General features: G+C 41.6%; 1 protein-coding gene across 2 annotated transcripts in view; it reads left to right on the forward strand.

The window, feature by feature from the left end:
* The window catches only part of ush2a (Usher syndrome 2A (autosomal recessive, mild)), a 154,739-nt gene that overhangs the window by 54,966 nt on the left and 79,353 nt on the right, over positions 1-20,420 (forward strand). For both annotated transcript variants that reach the window (XM_086107236.1, XM_086107237.1), the window contains exons 29-43: positions 958-1,088; positions 3,419-3,545; positions 4,374-4,475; positions 4,757-4,945; positions 5,139-5,269; positions 5,366-5,645; positions 6,856-7,080; positions 8,650-8,730; positions 10,241-10,429; positions 13,430-13,570; positions 14,547-14,622; positions 14,802-14,887; positions 16,223-16,382; positions 18,212-18,374; positions 18,445-18,592. In XM_086107236.1, coding sequence (XP_085963362.1) covers positions 958-1,088; positions 3,419-3,545; positions 4,374-4,475; positions 4,757-4,945; positions 5,139-5,269; positions 5,366-5,645; positions 6,856-7,080; positions 8,650-8,730; positions 10,241-10,429; positions 13,430-13,570; positions 14,547-14,622; positions 14,802-14,887; positions 16,223-16,382; positions 18,212-18,374; positions 18,445-18,592 — 2,229 coding nt within the window. The remainder of the gene's footprint in view (positions 1-957; positions 1,089-3,418; positions 3,546-4,373; positions 4,476-4,756; positions 4,946-5,138; positions 5,270-5,365; positions 5,646-6,855; positions 7,081-8,649; positions 8,731-10,240; positions 10,430-13,429; positions 13,571-14,546; positions 14,623-14,801; positions 14,888-16,222; positions 16,383-18,211; positions 18,375-18,444; positions 18,593-20,420) is intronic.

Consider the following 20,420-nt stretch of genomic DNA (forward strand, 5'->3'; position numbering starts at 1 on the left):
AATGTAATTGTCAGGTGTCTGTCATGACTTCACTCTCCTTTGCACTGACAAGGTCGCCAATGTAAATGACACATGCCTGCTTGATGCTCACAACGCATGTTCAAATGCAAGGAATTTTTGAGTACTTCTTCAATCCATACTGTGCACTCTCGACACCCGTGGTGATAAAACATTCAAGAGAGAAACAAGTCAATAAGGTCATGCCATAGTCGGCATAAAAATAATTTTATCCTTGAATGAAGTAAAAATGGCCGGTGAATTACGATTTTCTTCCAAACCAAATATTCATACTATCATACAATCTCTGGCATTGGTGCCTTCTCTTCATTTGAGGGACTACAAGTACAGAGAGTGGAAACACCAAAGAGACAAAGTTTGTTCCAAATCAAACAGGAACTTGTTTGCTTTCACTTTGTGAGCAAGCACCTTGAAGGAGAAGCATGGGTATGAAAAGTGAAGTGACGCATTTGAGACGGAGAGAAGAAGACACACATCTTTGAAGGATTTTGGTTTTTACAGATAAAAGCAAGAGATTACAAGTAAGATGTGTTAAAATCGTGGAATCAAGTTTGTCCTCTGGGGCTCGTCCTCTCAGCTTCATGTTTTCCCAAAGTCTACTAGTGATGGTAGATTATCCCCGACAGTTGGCTTAGAGAGAAAATGAAGTCCGCTCAGAGGTATGGTGTAGTTGGGATATCGTGAACTTGATGGAGATGGAACAAGAAATATAAATGAATGTGTTTGTGGAAAAAAAATACAAAGTAGGAGGGAGTTGCGCTCAATAGTCTTAATGAAACAGTGGTACGACACACAATCGTAAAAATCCTTCCGCTCAACTTTGTTTTGACGTCTCAATGTGGTTCAAGTCATATAAGATGGAATGAAATGTTTGGAGTCAACTATACGATTACTGTTGTGTCACAAAACTCTCACTGTGCTCATTTTACTTGACTTCAGGTGTTGAATTGAGTTTCAAGACTCGCTCTCCGGATGGCTTGCTGCTCTGTGCCCTGTCTCCTGGAAGTCAGGAAGAATTTCTGGCCATTCAGATGAAAAATGGACGTCCCTACTTTTTGTTTGACCCTCAGGTATGGACTTTTTTTTTTTTTGGTTTTGGTTTATCGCCATCACAAATAACAGTCAGAGAGAAGAATGAATGCTTTAGTTGCCATAAATAACTGTTTCGTAGTTAAAAATCTAATTCTGCCCACTTGACATATTTGCTCACCTCCAACAGCCTTTTTTTTTTCTGATCCACCTCCTCGCCACTCTTCTTCTGTCTCTTTCTGTCTTGTCTTCCCTCGCTTGCTCTCATCTTATAAATGTGATCTGTAGCCCGCTCATTGCGTTCTGTCGGGGAGATAGAGCGAGGGGTGGGGGGGTGGGGGGGGGGGAGACTTTAAAAGTGTGTCAACGTTTGAATTGGACTGCAATTAACTCATTCCCTGCAGTCACCACGCGTGAATACCAATTGCAAGCTAATTAAGCTTTGCACCCTTGCGCGCGCGTGCGCGCATACACACACACACACACACACACACAGCCTCTCTTCCCTTATCCATCCTTACAGACACATGTAGAGGGGTTGAGGAGTCAATGACTTGGATGATGAAAGCAATGATAGCAGATGATTGCGCACATTTCCATGCGGTCACCATCTAATTAGGCTCTCAAACAAAAACATGCACACAGCGCACACAGTACAGTATATCCCTTCCTCATCAGTGTCCATGCAGTACTTGGATGGAACCAAATGTCTTTGTCAAATTGTAGCTCGAGTATTAGTTATATGCTGCATGATTCAGTGTGTGTGTGTGTGTGTGTGTGTGTGTTTTCTGCAACTCAGGTGACTTTTTTGTTTAGGGTTAGTTTGGAATAATTAACTGCGCGAGGAGTCTCACGGTTTATTGGTGTTCCCCGAGTTACATCCAGCCTGGCTCATTACTTTTCCCTATTAGCCTGTTGCGCTCGCCTAATGGGATTACTACTGCACGGTGTGTAATTTAGCATGACCCGGGCAAGTGATATGATTATGAAGGGCCTACATGACAAACACGGCGGACTACAAAGTATGAAATACCTGCTTACGGCACGCAGATTTCCACAAACAGCCACTGATGTAACATTTTTGGCTGACTACCGGCACTTCTTTATTCCTTTGGAAATAGAGCGGAAAAGCACACTGGTGTTTATATTCAAATATTTTTCCGATACAAATGAAACAGCGTTTTGGAAAAAGCGGCAGATTGAACAAAATCTGTTCCATTTTTATGCTGACAAAGCCATCGCATTTAAAGCCATCAATGGCGTGCATCAAACTTTTTTGAACACCCGAGTTATATAAGTATAGGTTTCACACTCTGGCAATAGCGCAACAGTTTAACATGTGATTTAAGAAGCTGTTAAAATAAGACCGCTAATATTTATAATCCAGCCATCAATGCAACAGATGGCAATAAGTGCCGTAGTGAGCAAATTAACACCAATTTTCAGTGCGTTACATGTTTGTGCGTGTCTTTTTTTTAAGTGACGGCTTTTGATATTCCAAGCTGTTCGTTGTCAGTTGTTGGTTTGGTTGATTAAAACTGTGCGATTGAAACTATTGATCTTTCTGTTGTCTGATTTCACATTTGAATAGTTGAGCCCCTTATCGATCACATGGAGTTCGGGCGGCAGCGCAGTTAATTCTTGTGATGGCTTACTCAAGGGCACCAACACTGAGAGTTGTTTAGCATTTGTTGAGTATTTAATTGGCTTGAATTTGGTATGGATGTGTCTCACATTCACAGGGCGAGGGCGAGGCGGCGCACCACTTGCCGGCTGCCTTTATAAGAGGAGCGAGCTATCCTTGGTTGTAAAGATGCCAGAGGCTGATATACTTTGGCATTCATACATTTATTGAACCCATCATTAAATCTTCATCACTGTTTGTGTGGGCCTCTGTGCTGTCAGGGATTTTTTTTTTTTTTGTGAGCACTGATCTGGCGCTCGTGTTTTACTACATTCCTTGTGTCTAACTTACGAAAAGCTGCTTGCAACATTGTCATCAGACTTAATGGAGACATCCGTCTTCAGCCACGCTGGAGTGTGCTTATTGTGATTTTACATGAATGAGCATGGATTGCAAGTGCCATGTACGCTGTTGCTCAAATCCTGGATACACAAAAACATAGAAGCCCTTAACTTGGTCAGAGTCTGTCGTTTTGGTCCATTACAGTACAACTTGTGCAAACTCACGTTTTTGGGTGGCTGACTTTGCGTGTGGCTAATGAGCAAAGCACTTAGCTAATATTGATTGGCCCCTGCTATCTCCACCTAATGACGACAGCATACACACGTTTTACTTTTCAGCCTCTTGTTCAAGAAGTTGGATGACACAAAAAGAGTTGTAAGTCTTCCTTTTTGCTGCTGTGCGCAGGGCTCGGCGGTGGCTGTGAGTGCACAAGGGGACGGGGGGCGCCACTACAGCGATGGAAAATGGCACCACATCATAGCAACCAGGCGAGGGGCCGTGGGAACAATCGTTGTGAACAATCAATACAGAGGTAACGCATTCATACTGACCGCCGCATGTATTGCCTGTTTGTGTGGGTGTGTGAGTGTTCATGCAAGTGTCCATACATGCAAGTCCGTTAATGTATCTAGCGTAGGATGTAGAAGTAATTGTGTGTGCCTGTTTCATTGTGTGTAAACTTCCCAGTTGTTGAGGTATTAACCAGGTTAATCCCGGCTGCTCTTTGAGGAATCTGGGGAGGAAACTACTGCTTTAGACACACACGCACACACGCACAGAAACTCATTTTTCTGTCTTGCTCTCACATTTTCAGTGGTATGTTAACTTCAGTGTTTCATGTCTTGTAACTCATTAAAAATGAAGCTGATTTAACTTTGGTTCTGGTTAGTGTGTAGCATGCTGCCACTTCCAATTTTTTTTCCATTGAAGACATTTCAAGTACGCCGATATGAGAGCTGGGAATTCCATGGTAACTTACATTACAATAAATCCTGCCGCATATTGCGAACTGCTGTGTACCAATAATTTCACAGTACAGTCATAATTAATACATTTGAAGAAGAACAATTCTCACAATTTCTTTGCAACCGGAAAACTTTTTTTCATGCAAAATATGCTCAAACTTCACCAAGTATTTGGTGGCAGAAAACCATAAAGCGATATTTGATGATCGGGTATCGACATAAACCATACGATAGCTCAGGATGTTCATGCTTTGTGCTATTGGTGATATCTTCACTGCATATGATGCCCTCAAAAAAAAAAAACCAAAAAACATGTTTCTCTCTCTCCATTTGTCCCTCAAACCTCTCCAAAATGTGCATACGCTCAAACTTGGAATCATGCTCTACTATACCAGGCAGTTCTTCAGCCTCCAGCGGCAGCACTATAATTGGCGAGAATACAGGACTGTTCATTGGAGGACTGCCGGAAGATTTGGCTCTACAACGGAAAGATTCCGGTGAGTCAATCTCCACCGTCTTTTGGAATATGAATCGAATTTGCACGATGTCCATTGGCATTTTCTGGGCAATAATTACAAAGGGTTTTCTTTGTGTTTTTTAATGTACTTGTGTCCTTGGAAACATATGGGCATCCTTAGGTCAGGGCTTGAATTGCATCTGAACTGCATGCAGAACTTGGCTGCGTATTTTAGGCATAGAAACCATGGAGTAAAAACCTTTTAAGAGTGATAGGTGAAGTTTTGTTGAGTTTTTTTCTGTTCTTGTCTGTGCTCACCAGGGCCTGCCCGGCTGATGCGACGGGGTTTCTCTGGTTGCCTGAGGGACTTGCGTTTCAAGATGACTGACAGCCCCTCGGAGCAGTGGAGATCTCTGGACTGGACAAAAGCCACAAATATAATGTCAGCCTATGAAAGCTGGGAGGGCTGCCCGATTCATACGCTGGACGGAGCCCATTTTCTGGGTCATGGTAGGACACTGTTGATTGTTTTTGATAATGCGACAGATTTGGAGCTTGAGTGATGTTATCGTTATTGTCATACTTGGGGAAGCAGAGATTGGCAGGTCAGTTGTATATTAAGTGGGCATGTCACAATTTCGTTTGGGAGGTTAGCATTTAGTGTATCTCCTAATATTTCCACGCTATTCCCTCTTGTGTTTAGGTTACTTGGAGTTAAACAAAGATGTGTTTAGTGGAGGAACGGAATTCAACATCTCAATGGAGTTTAGAACAGACCAACTTAATGCACTTTTGCTCTTTACGTACAACACAGAGACTCGTGACTATATGCTGGTAAGTTGTGCCTCATTGAAATATGACTTAAAATAAATCGGATTTGGAAATAATGCGCAACATGGTGATATCTCTCTGGTTGGTGCGTATGTTTAGGTGGAGCTGAAGGGCGGTCTTCTGTCATTCCTTCTCTCCACCGGCGGTCACGTGACCGAGCTTAGCATGTGGGCAGGGCTTAGCTACTGCGACGGAGGATGGAAGCAGCTCTCACTGGCGAAACGCGGCTCACTCATCTCTGCCGCAGTTGATGGCTGGGCAGAGGAGGCAAGGGGAGCGGGAGCAGCGGGAAGGCTTTGGGTTGACTCACCGTTATACCTGGGTGGGGTGCCACCTGAACTTAAGCACAAGGCTCTGGACATCCACAGTCACAGACATGGTGAGATATGTCTCTGGCACAAAGAATCGGACAAATTAGATCACCATCATTTCATTGTATCGGTGTCTCTTTACGTGTGTGGTGCTCATTTTTGGGTTCATTCAAGGGGACTCTCATGACACATCAGGGAGATCTGCAAAACTTAATGATATCCAATCAAACAGAAATAATAATACTCCGACAGGCGTTCATTTACTAGCAATAAATTCAGGTCACTCCATAAGCCGCAGTTTCGCAAATAGTGAACAGTTTTTCAAGAGGGGCTTCAAGCTGTTGTTTTCCACTCCCAGTTAAAGTTTACTGTCATACTAAACATCAAAGAAAATTACAAGTTATGTACTTTAAAAAGTTCTGCCCCCTCTCGCTTAATCCTGACATCATAAAAAAATTAATAAAACATAGACGTGGCAACAGTTAGCATGAATACTTGCGGTGTTACAACCTTTAATGCAGTAGATATTTGAATAGAAATGGTGAAGCAACACGAGTAGACAATATTGCAATATTCACGGGTAAATATACTTTATCCTCCACAAAAAATGAAAATCAGTGCCTCTTATTTACTTACTGAGCATGCTGGCGACTTTCTTTCATTTCATTCGTGTGTGTGTGTGTATATACAGATATTATACTCCCCCCCCTCCCCCCGATAAAGCGGCAGCACAATGAATGAAATTGAAGCAAATCATGTTGCACAAACTGCTTAATTCTTTACATTCAATTTAATAATCTTATTACAGAATAGTTTTGTATTGTACAATTTCATAGAGTGCACATTACAACCTTTTTATTTTTATTATTGTTTAGCTGACCAGGACATATTAATTGCATTTCCATTTATTTAAATCCTGAAAGTTGAATTGAGAGACCTCTGTTTTCAGTGACTTGTTTGGTCACAACGTGAATTTGTGAAACTCGTGTCTTAAGGCACCACTATGCAGGTAGATCTGTGCTGTCAACGTGCATGTAGCTAAATCACCAAGAGTGTGAGTCAGTGAAGTTCTAGACCAATTGTGTGGTGAAATGGTGAGTATGGATACATGAACAGAAAATTGTACTTTGTCACGCTAAACCAGGAGAATTACTTGATGCTCAGTGAATACTCGATGCCGACTTGATAAACGAGGCGCGATATTGAGACAGAAATTTTATTCTCATATCCTTTTCTCCTTCTCCTCTCTTTCTCCCTCCCCTCCTTCCACCCTCGCAGGCTTTGGAGGTTGCATAAGAGGCCTCACCATTCAAAGTGATAAAACAAGCCCTCCTGTCAATCAAAGAGTTAATCTCTCTGTAGCCTCGGGACGCTCTGTTAGAATCTACCTCGATGGCTGTCCGAGCAGTGAAAGTCGTTACAACTGCAGGGGCAATGATTCGGTGTTGGCCTTCACTGGTAGAGAGACACATGCCTTTGATTACAGTCTGCAGCCATTCACTGGTAAGAATTGCAAATCATCTTTTTCATCAACTCGTTCCGTCTGACCCGTCGACTGTATAAGATGAGTGCATTTGGGAAGCATGATGTCACAGTTGCCCACAATTACCAGAGAATCTCCTCAGCGGAATGTGAATTACTGCGGCGAACATGTGAGGCATGTTTTCCCCATGCATATTTCAAGGTCAGCAACTCTTTGGACAACCGCGACAAAGTTTGTATCGCATACATGTATTACATCAAAACAAATAAACGGAATACGAGGTATGCACTAAGCCACTCCGGATAAATGCTGTAGCTTTATAGGTTTGATGTACTCCCTTGGTCCTCTGAAAAACCATCTGAACATCAGGCTTTTTTAGCATGACATTGCTCTATAAACATTACTGAGAGCGGAGATTTACGCGGCTTTCACAGACGGGGCCCGCACACATCCACACATTTTCCAAAATTACACTTGACCTTGTGTGCGCTGTAGGCGGAGCGCTGCACTTTTTACTTTGCTGTGTTTTAAAATTGAAAATGCAAATTTGAATGTGTGGGGCAAAGTCAAGGTAAATGAATATGAGGCTCACCCAGAAGGCCACTGAATTCTGTCCAGCCAAGCGACACGAAAAGGAACTGCGAAAGTGTAGTGCGGGATTTCTGGCAGCAGAATGACTCGTATATTTTCACAGGAAAAGACAACTAGATGTGGCACGTTCTCTGTTCAGTTTTATGATCAACAATTTTAAAGTGCTGCTCGGGATCAAGGTAAATGGCATCACATCAGGATATATTCTGAAAATATTTAGATTTTACGTGTTGTCGACTTGCGCTCTTAAACATCGAAAACCTTTTTTTCTTGTCTCTTAAAGGGGATTATTAATGGAGGCTCTTCACTGTGCCTCCTTAAATGCAGAGTTGCATGTTATTTTTGTGTAAAATGGGAACATTTCTGTCTCCTGGATAAAAGATATGAACAAGTCTGCCTTTTTATGAATCAACGCTACACCTTTAGGTACGCTGTGCTTTCATCAGATACTGTAGATAAATTCCCTGTAAGCATACCGTGGCTTCTCTCCATGCGAAACACCAGAGTTGGGATGAAATTTGCTCAGTTTGGTCACTAAAAGTGAGCAGATAAGAGAGTCCGATGCGCGTCCCAATTAATCTTGTTATGTATCTGTCAGCAGTCACATCATCCATAAAACACCAGTGAGCCCATTCAATTAGCATCCATATATTCCAATGTCATAGCCCTGCCTCCATCACGTTGGGCACATGATGCTTTCGATCATGGGATTAATATATATATATATATATATATATATTTATTTTATTTATTTTTTTTCCAAAGAGCACAAATAGGACTCCAGAATTTATTTACTTTGCTCTCCAGTGGTTCAATGCGCTCATCCGTTTTGCATCTTGTCAAAATTCTCTACTGTATTTACATTCATGAATGCATATTTTTGGATGATTCAGTGAGTTTTAGCAAAAATCTTTGTCATGCACTTTTTAATTAATTTATTATTTTTTTTTATTTATCCCAATCCCAAACCCACCCTCCCATGTTCATTCGCACCCGAGAATACTTGTATCGGATCATAGCTCTCGGCGCAGGAGGCTGGGCGGCCTCGCCTTGGCAGAGAGTACGCAGCTGCGGTAAAGGTAAGACACACTGCTCCGTGTAATTTATTGACTTGGTTTCCATTCACAAATTCTCCACCAAAAACGTTTTGAGCCCTTCCGTGACTTAAGGCAATTTGGAACCGCTCTCACCTGTTGCCGTTTCTCAAGAGATTTGGGATGAAAAAGCACTCCCAACTTGTACAGTATGTGAGTTTCATCCAGGGCTCGTGATATTACACTCGCCTGACGCTATGAGAGATTGATAAAGCCACCATAAAGGGCATCCCAGTAAAAGGCTGTTAACCCAGAACGGCCCGGGTTCTCCCTGGTGTAATATAAAGCTGCTCATTAGTAGTGAACGATACACTGGTAGGTCTGGTGTGCTGTGACCACAGAGAGGAATGGAGGGGAGGGAGGAAGGAAGTGCTAATAAATACATTAAGAAGCCAGAGAAGAGGCGAGGATGGAGGATTGAGAGGCAAAGGTGAGAGCTTACCGAAGGGGGACAGCAAGAATGAAAATGGAGGAAAAAGCTACAGAATGATTGAGTAATCAAGGCAGGAGTGAAAGTGGAGAAATATTGGCATGGTGAGGAAATTACTCTCCGGTCATAAAATAATTTGTGAGTCGAGAGATATTTTCCGCATGTCAGACAGAAATGATAAAAGGTTTGCTGCTTGGCGGCGTATTAAAGGAAAAAAGAAAAGTTATACACTGTGTTCAGTATTCTCTTAAAGTTGTTCTGCTCCACATTATAAATCCTCCAGCACCAGGAATAGACGAAGACTAGTGGCAGATGTACAGAAACACAGAGAGATAGATGGAGACAGGAAGTGAAGAGGATGCGGCTGTTTTGACAGTCACCGCTCCCACTGGCATCTCCCGCAAGGGAAGGAGAATACGGCTGAAAAGGAGAGAGGTTGATTACAGTGAAATATAGCCCAGAATGAATGGGTGGCTGCATTAAATCAGCGCTGAAAAAGTTACTACTCCCATAAATACTATTTATGCTAATGGGAGGCATGATTTAGTGGGCCTATTAAGGCATGTAAAGATGGGGGAAGCTTTTACTTGAACCTCTTGTACGTCCAACCTGTTGTTTTGCCTCGTTTTGATATATTTTCTGTCTTTATTTTGTACATGATTGGCTTATCCCACATACACTGCTCTGTGTATTGCTCTGTGGAATATGTCCTCTGGATCAGGGGGGAAAAGTTTTTAGACACACCTTTTAATTATATCCTACCAAGATAGATTAAAATCATGAATTATTGAGCCACCCCTATTAAATTTTAGGATTGTGTTATGAACATGCTTTTACTGATTTCACGAATCAATATCCCTATTTGATAAATGTCTTTTCTTTTCAAGGAAAAATGAAGATATTGTGGTGAATTTCCAATTGAGCAGTCAGGAGAGGGACTGATTGGCCAATTTTGCTTTACTTTTATTTCGCCCCAATAATTTTAGCTTCTCAAAAATACAAACATTTAATCAGACGTCCTTTTCCTCTCATCAAATAACTGGCTCTATTTCTTTTACTTCCAAGTACCGGACTCCGTTCCACCGCCCACTGCGGTGCAGATTCTGAATGGCTTCAGTGCCAAGGTGAGCTGGGCTCCACCCACTGCTGATGTCAGAGGTGTGATTGACAGGTATGAGTTGCGAGCCTACCGGAAAGAGCAGCCAGTGATGCCCCCGATCAAAGCCATATACTTGGCTAATGGAAATTTCACAGGTAAAAACAACTGAGTCATAAAGAATATGAACAATAGACAATGTTTGGGTTTGGGGTTTGAACTTGCAAGCGAACCATTTTTCATTATCGTTATTTTTTAAGTAATTATTTGCATGTTATTTCAAATATTGGAACTACACCCCAACTTTCACAACTAATGTAATAACTTTTATTTTTTCCCTGATTATGTTCTTGCCACAACCTTTCTTTCATATCGGCCCTGGGTAAAAATACATCGTCGCTGTCCTTTTTACTCAGCGCACGCGCTTCCTGACAAAAACAGACACTCTTGGTTGCATGCAAACTTGTCAATGTCTCCTTGGCAAGCCCCCAGCATTTGCAGACAGTCTTCATTTGGAGCAAGACACTCAACACTATCCCCGTGATGTCATACATTGGCATCGCTCCTTCCGACTGTCTCTCAGTTTTCGATCTTTCCCCGCCTCATCTTCAACACCGACGATGATGACGGTGTCCGCTGCTGCTATTCGTCCCCCGTCTCGTCCACGCTTCCATGTCTCCAGGCAAATATGAAGATGAGCTCGCCCCATCCCAGGCGCTCTCAATGTCTCCTGTATGGCTCCACGTCCCCTCCCCTCGCTCTTTGCCGTCCAGTCCAAGCATGATAAGGCTTCTTGTTAATTTATGATGGCCTCGACATCTGACTGCGGAATCACACCGACGGCTCGAAAACACAGAACGCAAATGAGGGTGTAATGGCAGTGTAGTGGGGCCTCGGCCTCTAATTGAATTAAAAGACGGGCGGCAAAGAGAGAGAGGGTGAGCGAGGCTCTATCAGACAAGTAGAGGTTGACTGACGATGAGTGGGGCTAACAGTGAAAAAGTGGATGGGGACGGAAAAAAGACAATAAAAAGGACACTCCACTTGCCAACTGCAGTACTTCTACATAGCAACAGCGTCACAAAGAGCTGATGACCAGAGTACCTGTTTACATCAGCCTCAAGAATAAGGCGCCGAGAGGGATAGTGAAAGGCTTTAACTTGGGCACGATCAAATTCAGATGCCATCCAGGCCTTGCTTTAAAATTTTTAAACATTTTTAAAACATTTTTAGAGCTTAAGAAGCCTTTTGGGTTCAAGGTGAAACATATTCAGCAAACAAAAAGAACCCTGTTGCCTCCATTCAACTTTTGTGATAAGATTTCGCAAGCCACCTAATACAAAAGTCTCCAAAAACAATCTAACAACGGGAATACCGAAATATAAACTCAACTTATCTGATGTTATGAGCGACAAGGTTTGTTTTTAATGAATTTCAGGCACGTGATGACGCCACACCTTGAATATTTCTTCTGGAGACACACAAAGTCCTTCTTTAGGTGTTCACCTATTCATGTGCTGCTGGAGACTGTGACCTGATGATGCAGGAAAATATTGTCATTTGCTTGCGCAAAGTGATCATTGAAACTCTTACCCCAACCTCAAAATAAAATCCCCCCTATCCTTTTTTTTTTTTTTTGCATCCTTTTTGTTTATTGAACATAAAACATATATACAGTAATAATTTGACAGAAAATAAGGTAGATAAAAAAAGTAAAAAGAAAGAAATCAATCTTCATTCAACACAGTTATTATGTTCAAGGGAGTAGGAAGAAGTAAAAAACTTATCTAGTCCTACCCCGTTATGTGATTGTATCTAATAAATCATTTTTATATCAATCAGAAAAGAAAAAAGTAAGAAGAAAGAAGTCTCCATTAAGGCTCATACTTTACCCTTAACCGTGATATTTTTACAACTTTTGGTTTGTATCGGGATTATATACTTCCACACCCTGACACTCTTGTGTCAATTTTCTCTTGTATTCATAATGGATATTTATATACCTTTCTCTATTTATCAACTTAGTTCTGATTTATCATTATATTTAATGTTTTGAATTCATCATTTTAACTCTGATTGATGTAGGTTGTTTGTACTATTTTTTTGAATTTGTTTTTGAACTCAGCAAGCGATTTACTCATTTTCAGGTCCGTTTCGAGATTATTCCACAGATTAACACCTTTGATAGATACACTTCTTTGCTTGATGTTTGTTCTTGTTTTGAGTTTTTTGAATAAGTTGGTACCTTTTAAATCATAGGTGCTTTCTCGAATTTCGAAAAACTTCTGAATGTTTTGGCAGAGCAGGTTATTGTGTGCTTTGTACATTAATTGGGCGATTTTAAAGTCAACCAGGTCATAAAATTTCATCGTATTTAATTTGATAAATAGTGGATTTGTGGGTTCCGTATATTTTGATCTATTAATAATTCGAATTGCTTTTTTTTGTAGGTTGAGAATAGGGAGTGTGTTTGTTTTGCAGGCATTTCCCCATATTTCCACACAGTAGGTCATATATGGTAATAATAATGAAGTGTATAATGTGTACAAAGATCTCTTATTTAGCACTTCCTTGGTTTTGTAGAGGATCCCTACGGTTTTGGCTATTTTTCTTTTTACGTTATCGATATGTGGCTTCCAACATAGTTTTGAGTCTATTACTAATCCGAGAAACTTGGTTTCATACGCTCTTTCTATCTCAATTGAGTTTACCATAATTTTAGCTTGGTGTTTGATTGGTCTTGTGCCAAAAACAATTAACTTCGATTTTTTCAGGTTAAGTGACAATTTATTTCTGTCGAACCAGTTTTTAAATTTGTTTAATTCGTTTTCTACGGTTGTCAGGAGCTGTTTCAGATTTATTCCAGAACAGTAGAAAGTTGTATCATCAGCAAATAGGACACATTTAAATTGTTTTGAGACCTTGCAGATATCATTTATATATAAGATGAATAGTTTTGGACCAAGCACTGACCCCTGAGGAACTCCGTGAGTGATTTTCAGTTGATTCGTTTTTTTATTGTTGAGTTGCACGTACTGATATCTGTTTTCTAAATAAGTTTTTATCCATTTATAAGATACACCTCTAATGCCATATCTTTCTAGTTTTTTCCTATGAAATTCACCAAGCATTTTCAAACCAATGCTCCTCTTTTCCAGGTGTGTTGTCCGGTCTCACGCCGTCCACTCAATACGTGGTCACTGTAAGCGCTTGTATGGTGACTGGCTGCACAGAGAGTCTGGGCAATGAGCACTCTGATGTTACTGATTTGAGATCAGTCCTCAAAACCCCCGAGGAAGGTACGGCATTGATACGAGCACACTTTAATTAGAACATTTCTTTTTCCACCGCTTAGGAATAGATTTTTACTTTCCAAACCCTTCACCGTCGTGGCAAAGATGTAGTGTGTACACACTCCCCTCCAAAAGTATTGAAATGGCAAGGTCAAGGCTTTTATTCAGGTACTCTGGTTTCCTCCCACATTCCAAAAACACACACGGCAGGTTAACTGAACGCTCAAAATTGTCACTCCGTGTGACTGTGAGTGTGAATGGTTGTTCGTCTATGTGTGCCCCGTGAGTGGCTGGTGACCAGTTCAGGGTGTGCCCCGCCTACTGCTTAAAGACAGCTGGGATAGGCTCCATCAGACCCGTGACCCTCGTGAGGGCAAACGGCTTCAGATAATGGATGGATCGAACATATCATTTGTAGTTGTAAGAAGAAAGAAAAAGAAGAGTGACACATGAAGGTGTATATAATGAGGACGAATACAGTAGAAGGGATGAAGCAGGATTTAATTGAACACTTTACAAGGGAGCAAAGGACATAGGAGTCTAGTTATGTCGCTTTCATGAGTGGCACAGTAAACTACTTTTTTTCTTTCCTCTCTTTTTCTTAGTCCCTACATTAGTCTGCTGTGGGACGAGCATGCCTTGTTGGGGGGATAACATGACAGTTGGGGTCAGTGCAGGTGTAGCAAAAATCAATTTGGAGTAAAAGAGGGAGAAAAAAAGATTAGTATTGATTCACCCCAAGTCTTGAGTTAAGATATTGAATGGTGTTAGAGACTAAACATATCTAAAAGTACAAACGCAAAAATATTGAACTGACTTTTCCTTAGGCTCATGAGCATTTTTCAACATTTGTAATTTGGGTTGGAAATATCTTTTATGTCACTAGTCCCTGAACTTTCCTCACACAATTTCCCTTTTTTTTTAAAATCTTTATTACTGTGCTCATAACCATATGAACATATAGATCTTCCTTTATCCTCAGCTCCTGATGGTGTTTTTGCTCCAAGTGCACTCTCATCACCCTCAGCTCTGTTTGTCAGCTGGAAAGCTCCGGCAAGGTAAGTATACATAATTTCATCATCTTTTATTTACAATTGTTTTTACCTTTTGAATATTTTCCCAAATGTATGAAGTATAATTTTATAGCATATAAAAGCCAATATTTTGTGCAGTATTAACTACTGAATAATGTTCTTATACAGCCCCCCATCTCACTTTTTTTTTCTGCCACTGATAGGCCCAATGGTGTCATTACGGAATACCGCCTCTATCAGAATAACCAAATGGTCTACAGCGGAGAGGAGGGACACCACAACATTACCGGTACCCAGAGAGCGATAATGCACGTGTGTGTCTGAGTGCGTATGCGTATCTCAGCCTCGGGCCGCAACCCTAGCGTAAAAAGAAAAAGGAGGGAAGAGTGACGAAAAGCAAAATGGCGAAGGTTATTTGCATTTGAAAGAGCAGAACGGGCATCGCTGTTCTTAACATGGGAATAGCACTTGAAAATACACATGCTTGAAACTGCGGCGGCGGAGAAACAAAGAACACTACATAGCGGCACGATTGCCAACACACAGTTTGCCTTGAAAATGTACACGAGAGACTGAAAGAGTTACAAAACACACGGTGCACCACTGAGAACTTAAGATGCAAATAGACATCGTGAGACATATACAGTATTTATAATATGCAGAAGCTCTCATAGGTATATAAACACACAACAGCACGAGAGTCCTCACGTCAAGCCACACGAGTAGCTTCATATAATACATCCGATAAGAGTCGACTAAATCATCCAGTCTTGAATTTAAATGTATACAGTACATGCATCTCTTTACATTGTACAGTGTGGGTGCGCCGGTGTCTGTTTGGGTCAATGAAGGCAACAAACGTATCATTCATACCGGTTTAATAATGTGTCCGATGTTCACTCTGATTGGAAGGATTGCGGGCATAGTAATTATACACTATGCAAAGGAGGGGCAGCGGGTGTGTCCGTGACACGCAAAGAGAAACGATCGCAAAGTAAACAAGGAATATTCGGCCTGCGCAGGTTGATTGTGGATACGAGATTGTGTGGAAAATACCCACTCGCACAGGACACTTCATTAGGTACAGCTACAAAATTCTTTACAAAGCCAATTATTTTTGATTGACAGTTGTATTTTTTGTTAAATTATTAATTTAACAATATGTTGATTGCCTCTTCCAATACCGTGGTTTTTGTTTATAGTGGAATTACTATTTGAGTTTAAAGAATATTTTTGAAAATGATTAATTCAATCAATTAATATTGACAAAAATTCAGAGGAACTTTATCATGCTGTTGTCATATTTATGAGTGAAATACGATGACATCCACCACACACATTTGCGGATCACCAAGTCTGTTTGCCTGCGCCTCGATCAAATACGGCAAAATCTCGTTACAACACCCGTGTTACCGTTTTGAACTGTTTTTAACTTTTTTTTATCACCAAATTTGCAGGTGTAAAGGGCATTACAGCTTTTGCGTTTTCGGTCTTATGACTGCAGGTGTACCGAATGTTGTGGCTATTGGGTGTAACTTTCTCGCCATGCTTGGATTCATTTCATGAAACGATGCCATCATTCATCCTCCCTGTCTGTTTCATGCTGCCTCGCTGTGCATTTCAGGGCTTGGCGTCTATACCGCTCACGTCCTGCTGCTGTCTGCATGCACTGCTGTGGGATGCACCAACAGTTCAAAGGTCACCATGTTGACCTCTCAGCTTCCTCCCGGGCCGCTACTCACGCCAACCCTGACCTTGCTCGACTCACGCACCATTCTAGTGGAGTAAGTGCTCACGATCGTTCTCAAAATTCGACATTAGACCGCACGAAAGGATGGAACCGCAATGAAGGCATCTCGGAGATGCGCATCAGTCGCGCACATTCCGTCGAGGGAGGGAAAGGGCAGCAGCGCTCGGGTGACCTTCTGAAGTTGTGTTTACCATGCAGAATATTCACTTGACACACTACACTTGACCTTTCGTCTCTAGAGGGAGGAAGATAAATCTCTTACACCTTTTACCGTCTTGGTCATTTGAAAATGTCGCTGGACAGTGTGTACGTGTTTACGAGCGTGGTGTGTCCACAACAAGCTGTTGTGTCACAGAAAGAAATGAAAAAGATTTACAAAGGGAAACACGACGCCAATACTGACTTATTTCTTCTACATGACTTACCAGCGGCCGAATTGTGAAGTTTAAATACAAATCCCGTTCATTCAAGATGACTTGCATGATGACATTGAGGTTGGAAATCATGAAAGGGTGGATTGTGTACATACGGTGCTTAGTTGTATGACAGTTAACAACTTAAAATTGTGCTTCAATGTTAATTAAGACTTTCATCCGGTTGTAGCAGTTAACGAATTCTTTCTTTGTCTACAGCCCACCTCTCCATAAAGATTCTGTAAACATAAAACGTCTTGGCAAATCACAAAACACTTTCTTGTAAAAGGTCTTCCGCCTCCGCTACTTTTAAAAACATACAAGCTATACGTGTATCTTTTGACGAGTGGTGACGGCTTCGGAAAACAAATTGCAATATTTCATCCTTGGTAGTAGTGCCATCCGTGCACCGGTGTAACATACTGTACTGTGAGTATTGAAACTCTTTTCAGCTATAAATTCACCTGCTGTGGGAAGGAATTTGTATTGCCTTGTTAGCACCTTGGCAACAGGCAGGGGTTGAAAGATCACATGTGGTCAATATTTCCCCATTGTCTACGAGAAAGGCTGAGGAAGACAGAAATGTGCAACATCTATGAGAAAAATGAAGAGAGCGAAAGGGGTAAGTGATTAATTGAGAGCTTGACGGGGAGGGGGGGAAAAAAAGAGCATGCAAAAAATGCAAGAAATGGAAGGAAGTGAGGGTGAGAGATTGTGAGAAAGGTTGAGGGAGGCTCCGCGATGGGGATGAAGCGATATCAGCAGATTTATCCTCTGCCCTCACATCACAATGCCTCACACAAATACATTCATGAGTGCACACAATAAGATATTTGCACGGAGAAATGCCAGCTTTCTGAAACATCAAGCTTTTTCAATACTCTTCCTGCGTGTGTATGCTTTTCTGAATGAATGGCCAAACATTCTCACATACTCTGTCTTGTTGAACATCTTCCCAGAAAGGAATCTGTTTATACAGTGAGGGGGGGAAAAACATCTACACACCCCTGTTCCAAGGCCAGGATTTTGTGATATCAAGAAAAAAAAAAAGGCTTTGATGAATCATTTCAAAGCTTTTTCCAGCATTAATGTGGCCCTACACCTTGTATATTAAAAAATATAATTTGAGAGGGGAAGTCAAAATGAATGACTGAAATAATGCGGTGGCACAAGTATGCACAACCTCCTTTAGCAGGGATCTTGTGATCAGATTTAATCAGTCGCATTTAAACAAAAGTTAGAAATTGGAGTCAGCCCATACATCTTTCTTAATTTCATGCACAGAATTTTGTAGGAGTGACAAGATGCAAAGCAAAGCTTTTTGCGATTTCCTCGGCTAATCATACACAATGCTTGACTCCATGATTTGAAAGTGCAAATTTCACGAATGGATATCCACAGTCTCGCAGTCTTTTGAAACACTTATAAGGGTTCTTCTTTGCGTCACCAGGTGGTCTCGCCCCTCTCAGGTCAATGGTGTTCTGCAGTTCTATGCCGTCTTCGTCTCACAGGATGGGGCAGAGCCCGCCGTCGTCCACAACAGTTCCAAACTCGTTGAAGAGCACACGCTGCGCAACCTCACTCCTGGCACGGCCTATGACATCACAGTGGCTGTGAGTCTTTGGATCCTTATTTTCACCCACCTCTCTTGAATTCTTCAGTGTGTTTGTATGCGCACTTCAGGCTTGCACAGGCGCAGGCTGCACCCGAAGCCCCTCTGCTCAGGTTGTCACTGAGGAAAGCACGCCAGAGAATGTGCCAGCCCCACTGGTCAGCCCTTTGTCCCCACAAGCTCTCAACGTCAGCTGGACCGCTCCTGATACTCCGAATGGTGAGGCGTGCAAGTCCTTTTTGCCATATATCCGAATGCATGCACTGCTAATATGAACCAAACATAAATATACATTTTGCAAACAAAGTTTTCCCCTCCTAGACTCCATTAAATGGTTTTGGCATGTTTTATATTGTTTAGAAAAAATAACAAATGAGAGAGAACATCATGAGACTTAAAGGGTGAAATGCAGTGCATCAGTGTAATCATGATCCCGTCCATGGCAGAACAAACAGGTACAAGACCTCAGTGTTGTTCAGATCGACCACACATGAGGGTGAAAATGTTAAATAGGAATCATATGAATATGCATCGGGGTTGAAGTAAGGAGAGAGAGAAACCGAGAGGATTGTGAATCAAGCAGGCCGTACAGTGTCGTGCAGGAAATTGACGGCACACTCGGAGCGAGAAGAGTGCGCCGTCTCCCTTTTCTCTTTTAAGTGGAGGCAAAGTGCTCCCTTTTGACTGAGAAGAGAACTGCAGGCTGGAAGGCCTCCCCTCACAGCCTCTCTCCCTTGTCTCCCCTTCTCCCTCTGTCCGTTACGTTTTAATTCCATTCAATCTACCCGCAGTGAATTAAAATGCATTGTATGCCACCGACCTGCTTCCTGTACTTTGAATGAGAATTGGGGGCCACGACACCACAGAATGGTGTTCTATACGCGCGAGATTGTAGATGCAGTCATACATCGTCCGTGCAATGTTCTGACATTCCAGTTCAATTAGATTCAAACGCTTCCCATGTTGAAGAATTTGAGACAAAGATGGAAGCACATTGTGAGTTTATATATTTTTTTAAACAACCGCCGGTATTTCTTTTTTTTTTGCCATTTGTGTGTTAATAAACACGATGAAGCAATGTTGTTGTTGCAACTTTCAATGAGTTACTCGCATGCTTCGTTTGGCATCGTTTTTATGCCGGATGCCTTTGAGTAAAAAACAAAACTTTGAGTAATGTTATTATTTTCATACTTTGTGGTGTTTTTTTTGGGAAAAAAAAACATTTCGAAATCTAATGATTTACCCAATCATAGTAATAATAATAATACCAAAAAGAAACCAGATTATTTGAAGAGAGGGTACTTTCTTTTCATTGGACAGCGACCCTCAGATGATGTCACTTTTGGTTCTGATCCACATTAGGAACATCGCACAGGTCTGCTCTATCTCCGAATTTATCAACCCAATTGAACGTGTGCACGGTACATAGTCTTCGTAACAACGGTCGACTGTAGGTTTGGCTCACACATGACATATTCATGATGAACTGACTGCTGTGTGTGATCACAAAACCAAATGAATTGAAAAGCATGCGAGTCTTTGCCAGCCAATTTCACAGTCTCCAACATACAAATGCACTGCTACATATGATCAAATGTTATAGTCATGCTCGTTAAAGTACGTGTAATTCCATATTGTGTGTGCTTTACGCTTACTGCCACATGAGCGCATTTCGCTCCATAAACCCTGCAATGTGTGCGCATATTAGCCAGGGTAAATTACTTAAAGCTTTCCTCATCTGATGACAGAAATGTCTAACAAGGGAGACACTTGATCATGATTACCTGATTTCCTCATTGCTAATAGGCTTTCAGTTTTTTACAAAAAAAAGGCAGAGGAGCGCAACGCCCTTTCCTCCATGCTCCTCTTTTGGCGTCAAGAAATGACAATGAAAATGGTGATGGGTTATGGAGGAGTGAGATTTTGTATTATTTTCCCTCTCTCTCTCTCTCTCTCTCTCTCTCTCTCTCCCTCCTTCTCCCCAATTCCGCAGGGATTTGTGGGGGATAATCCTCTCGGGGATTAGGTCGGGGCAACATGCAGACAA

This window comes from Hippocampus guttulatus, chromosome 3 (genome assembly GCF_054856545.1).
Source record: "Hippocampus guttulatus isolate MCC_2025c chromosome 3, RoL_Hgut_1.0, whole genome shotgun sequence".
Classification (NCBI taxonomy): Eukaryota; Metazoa; Chordata; class Actinopteri; order Syngnathiformes; family Syngnathidae; genus Hippocampus; species Hippocampus guttulatus.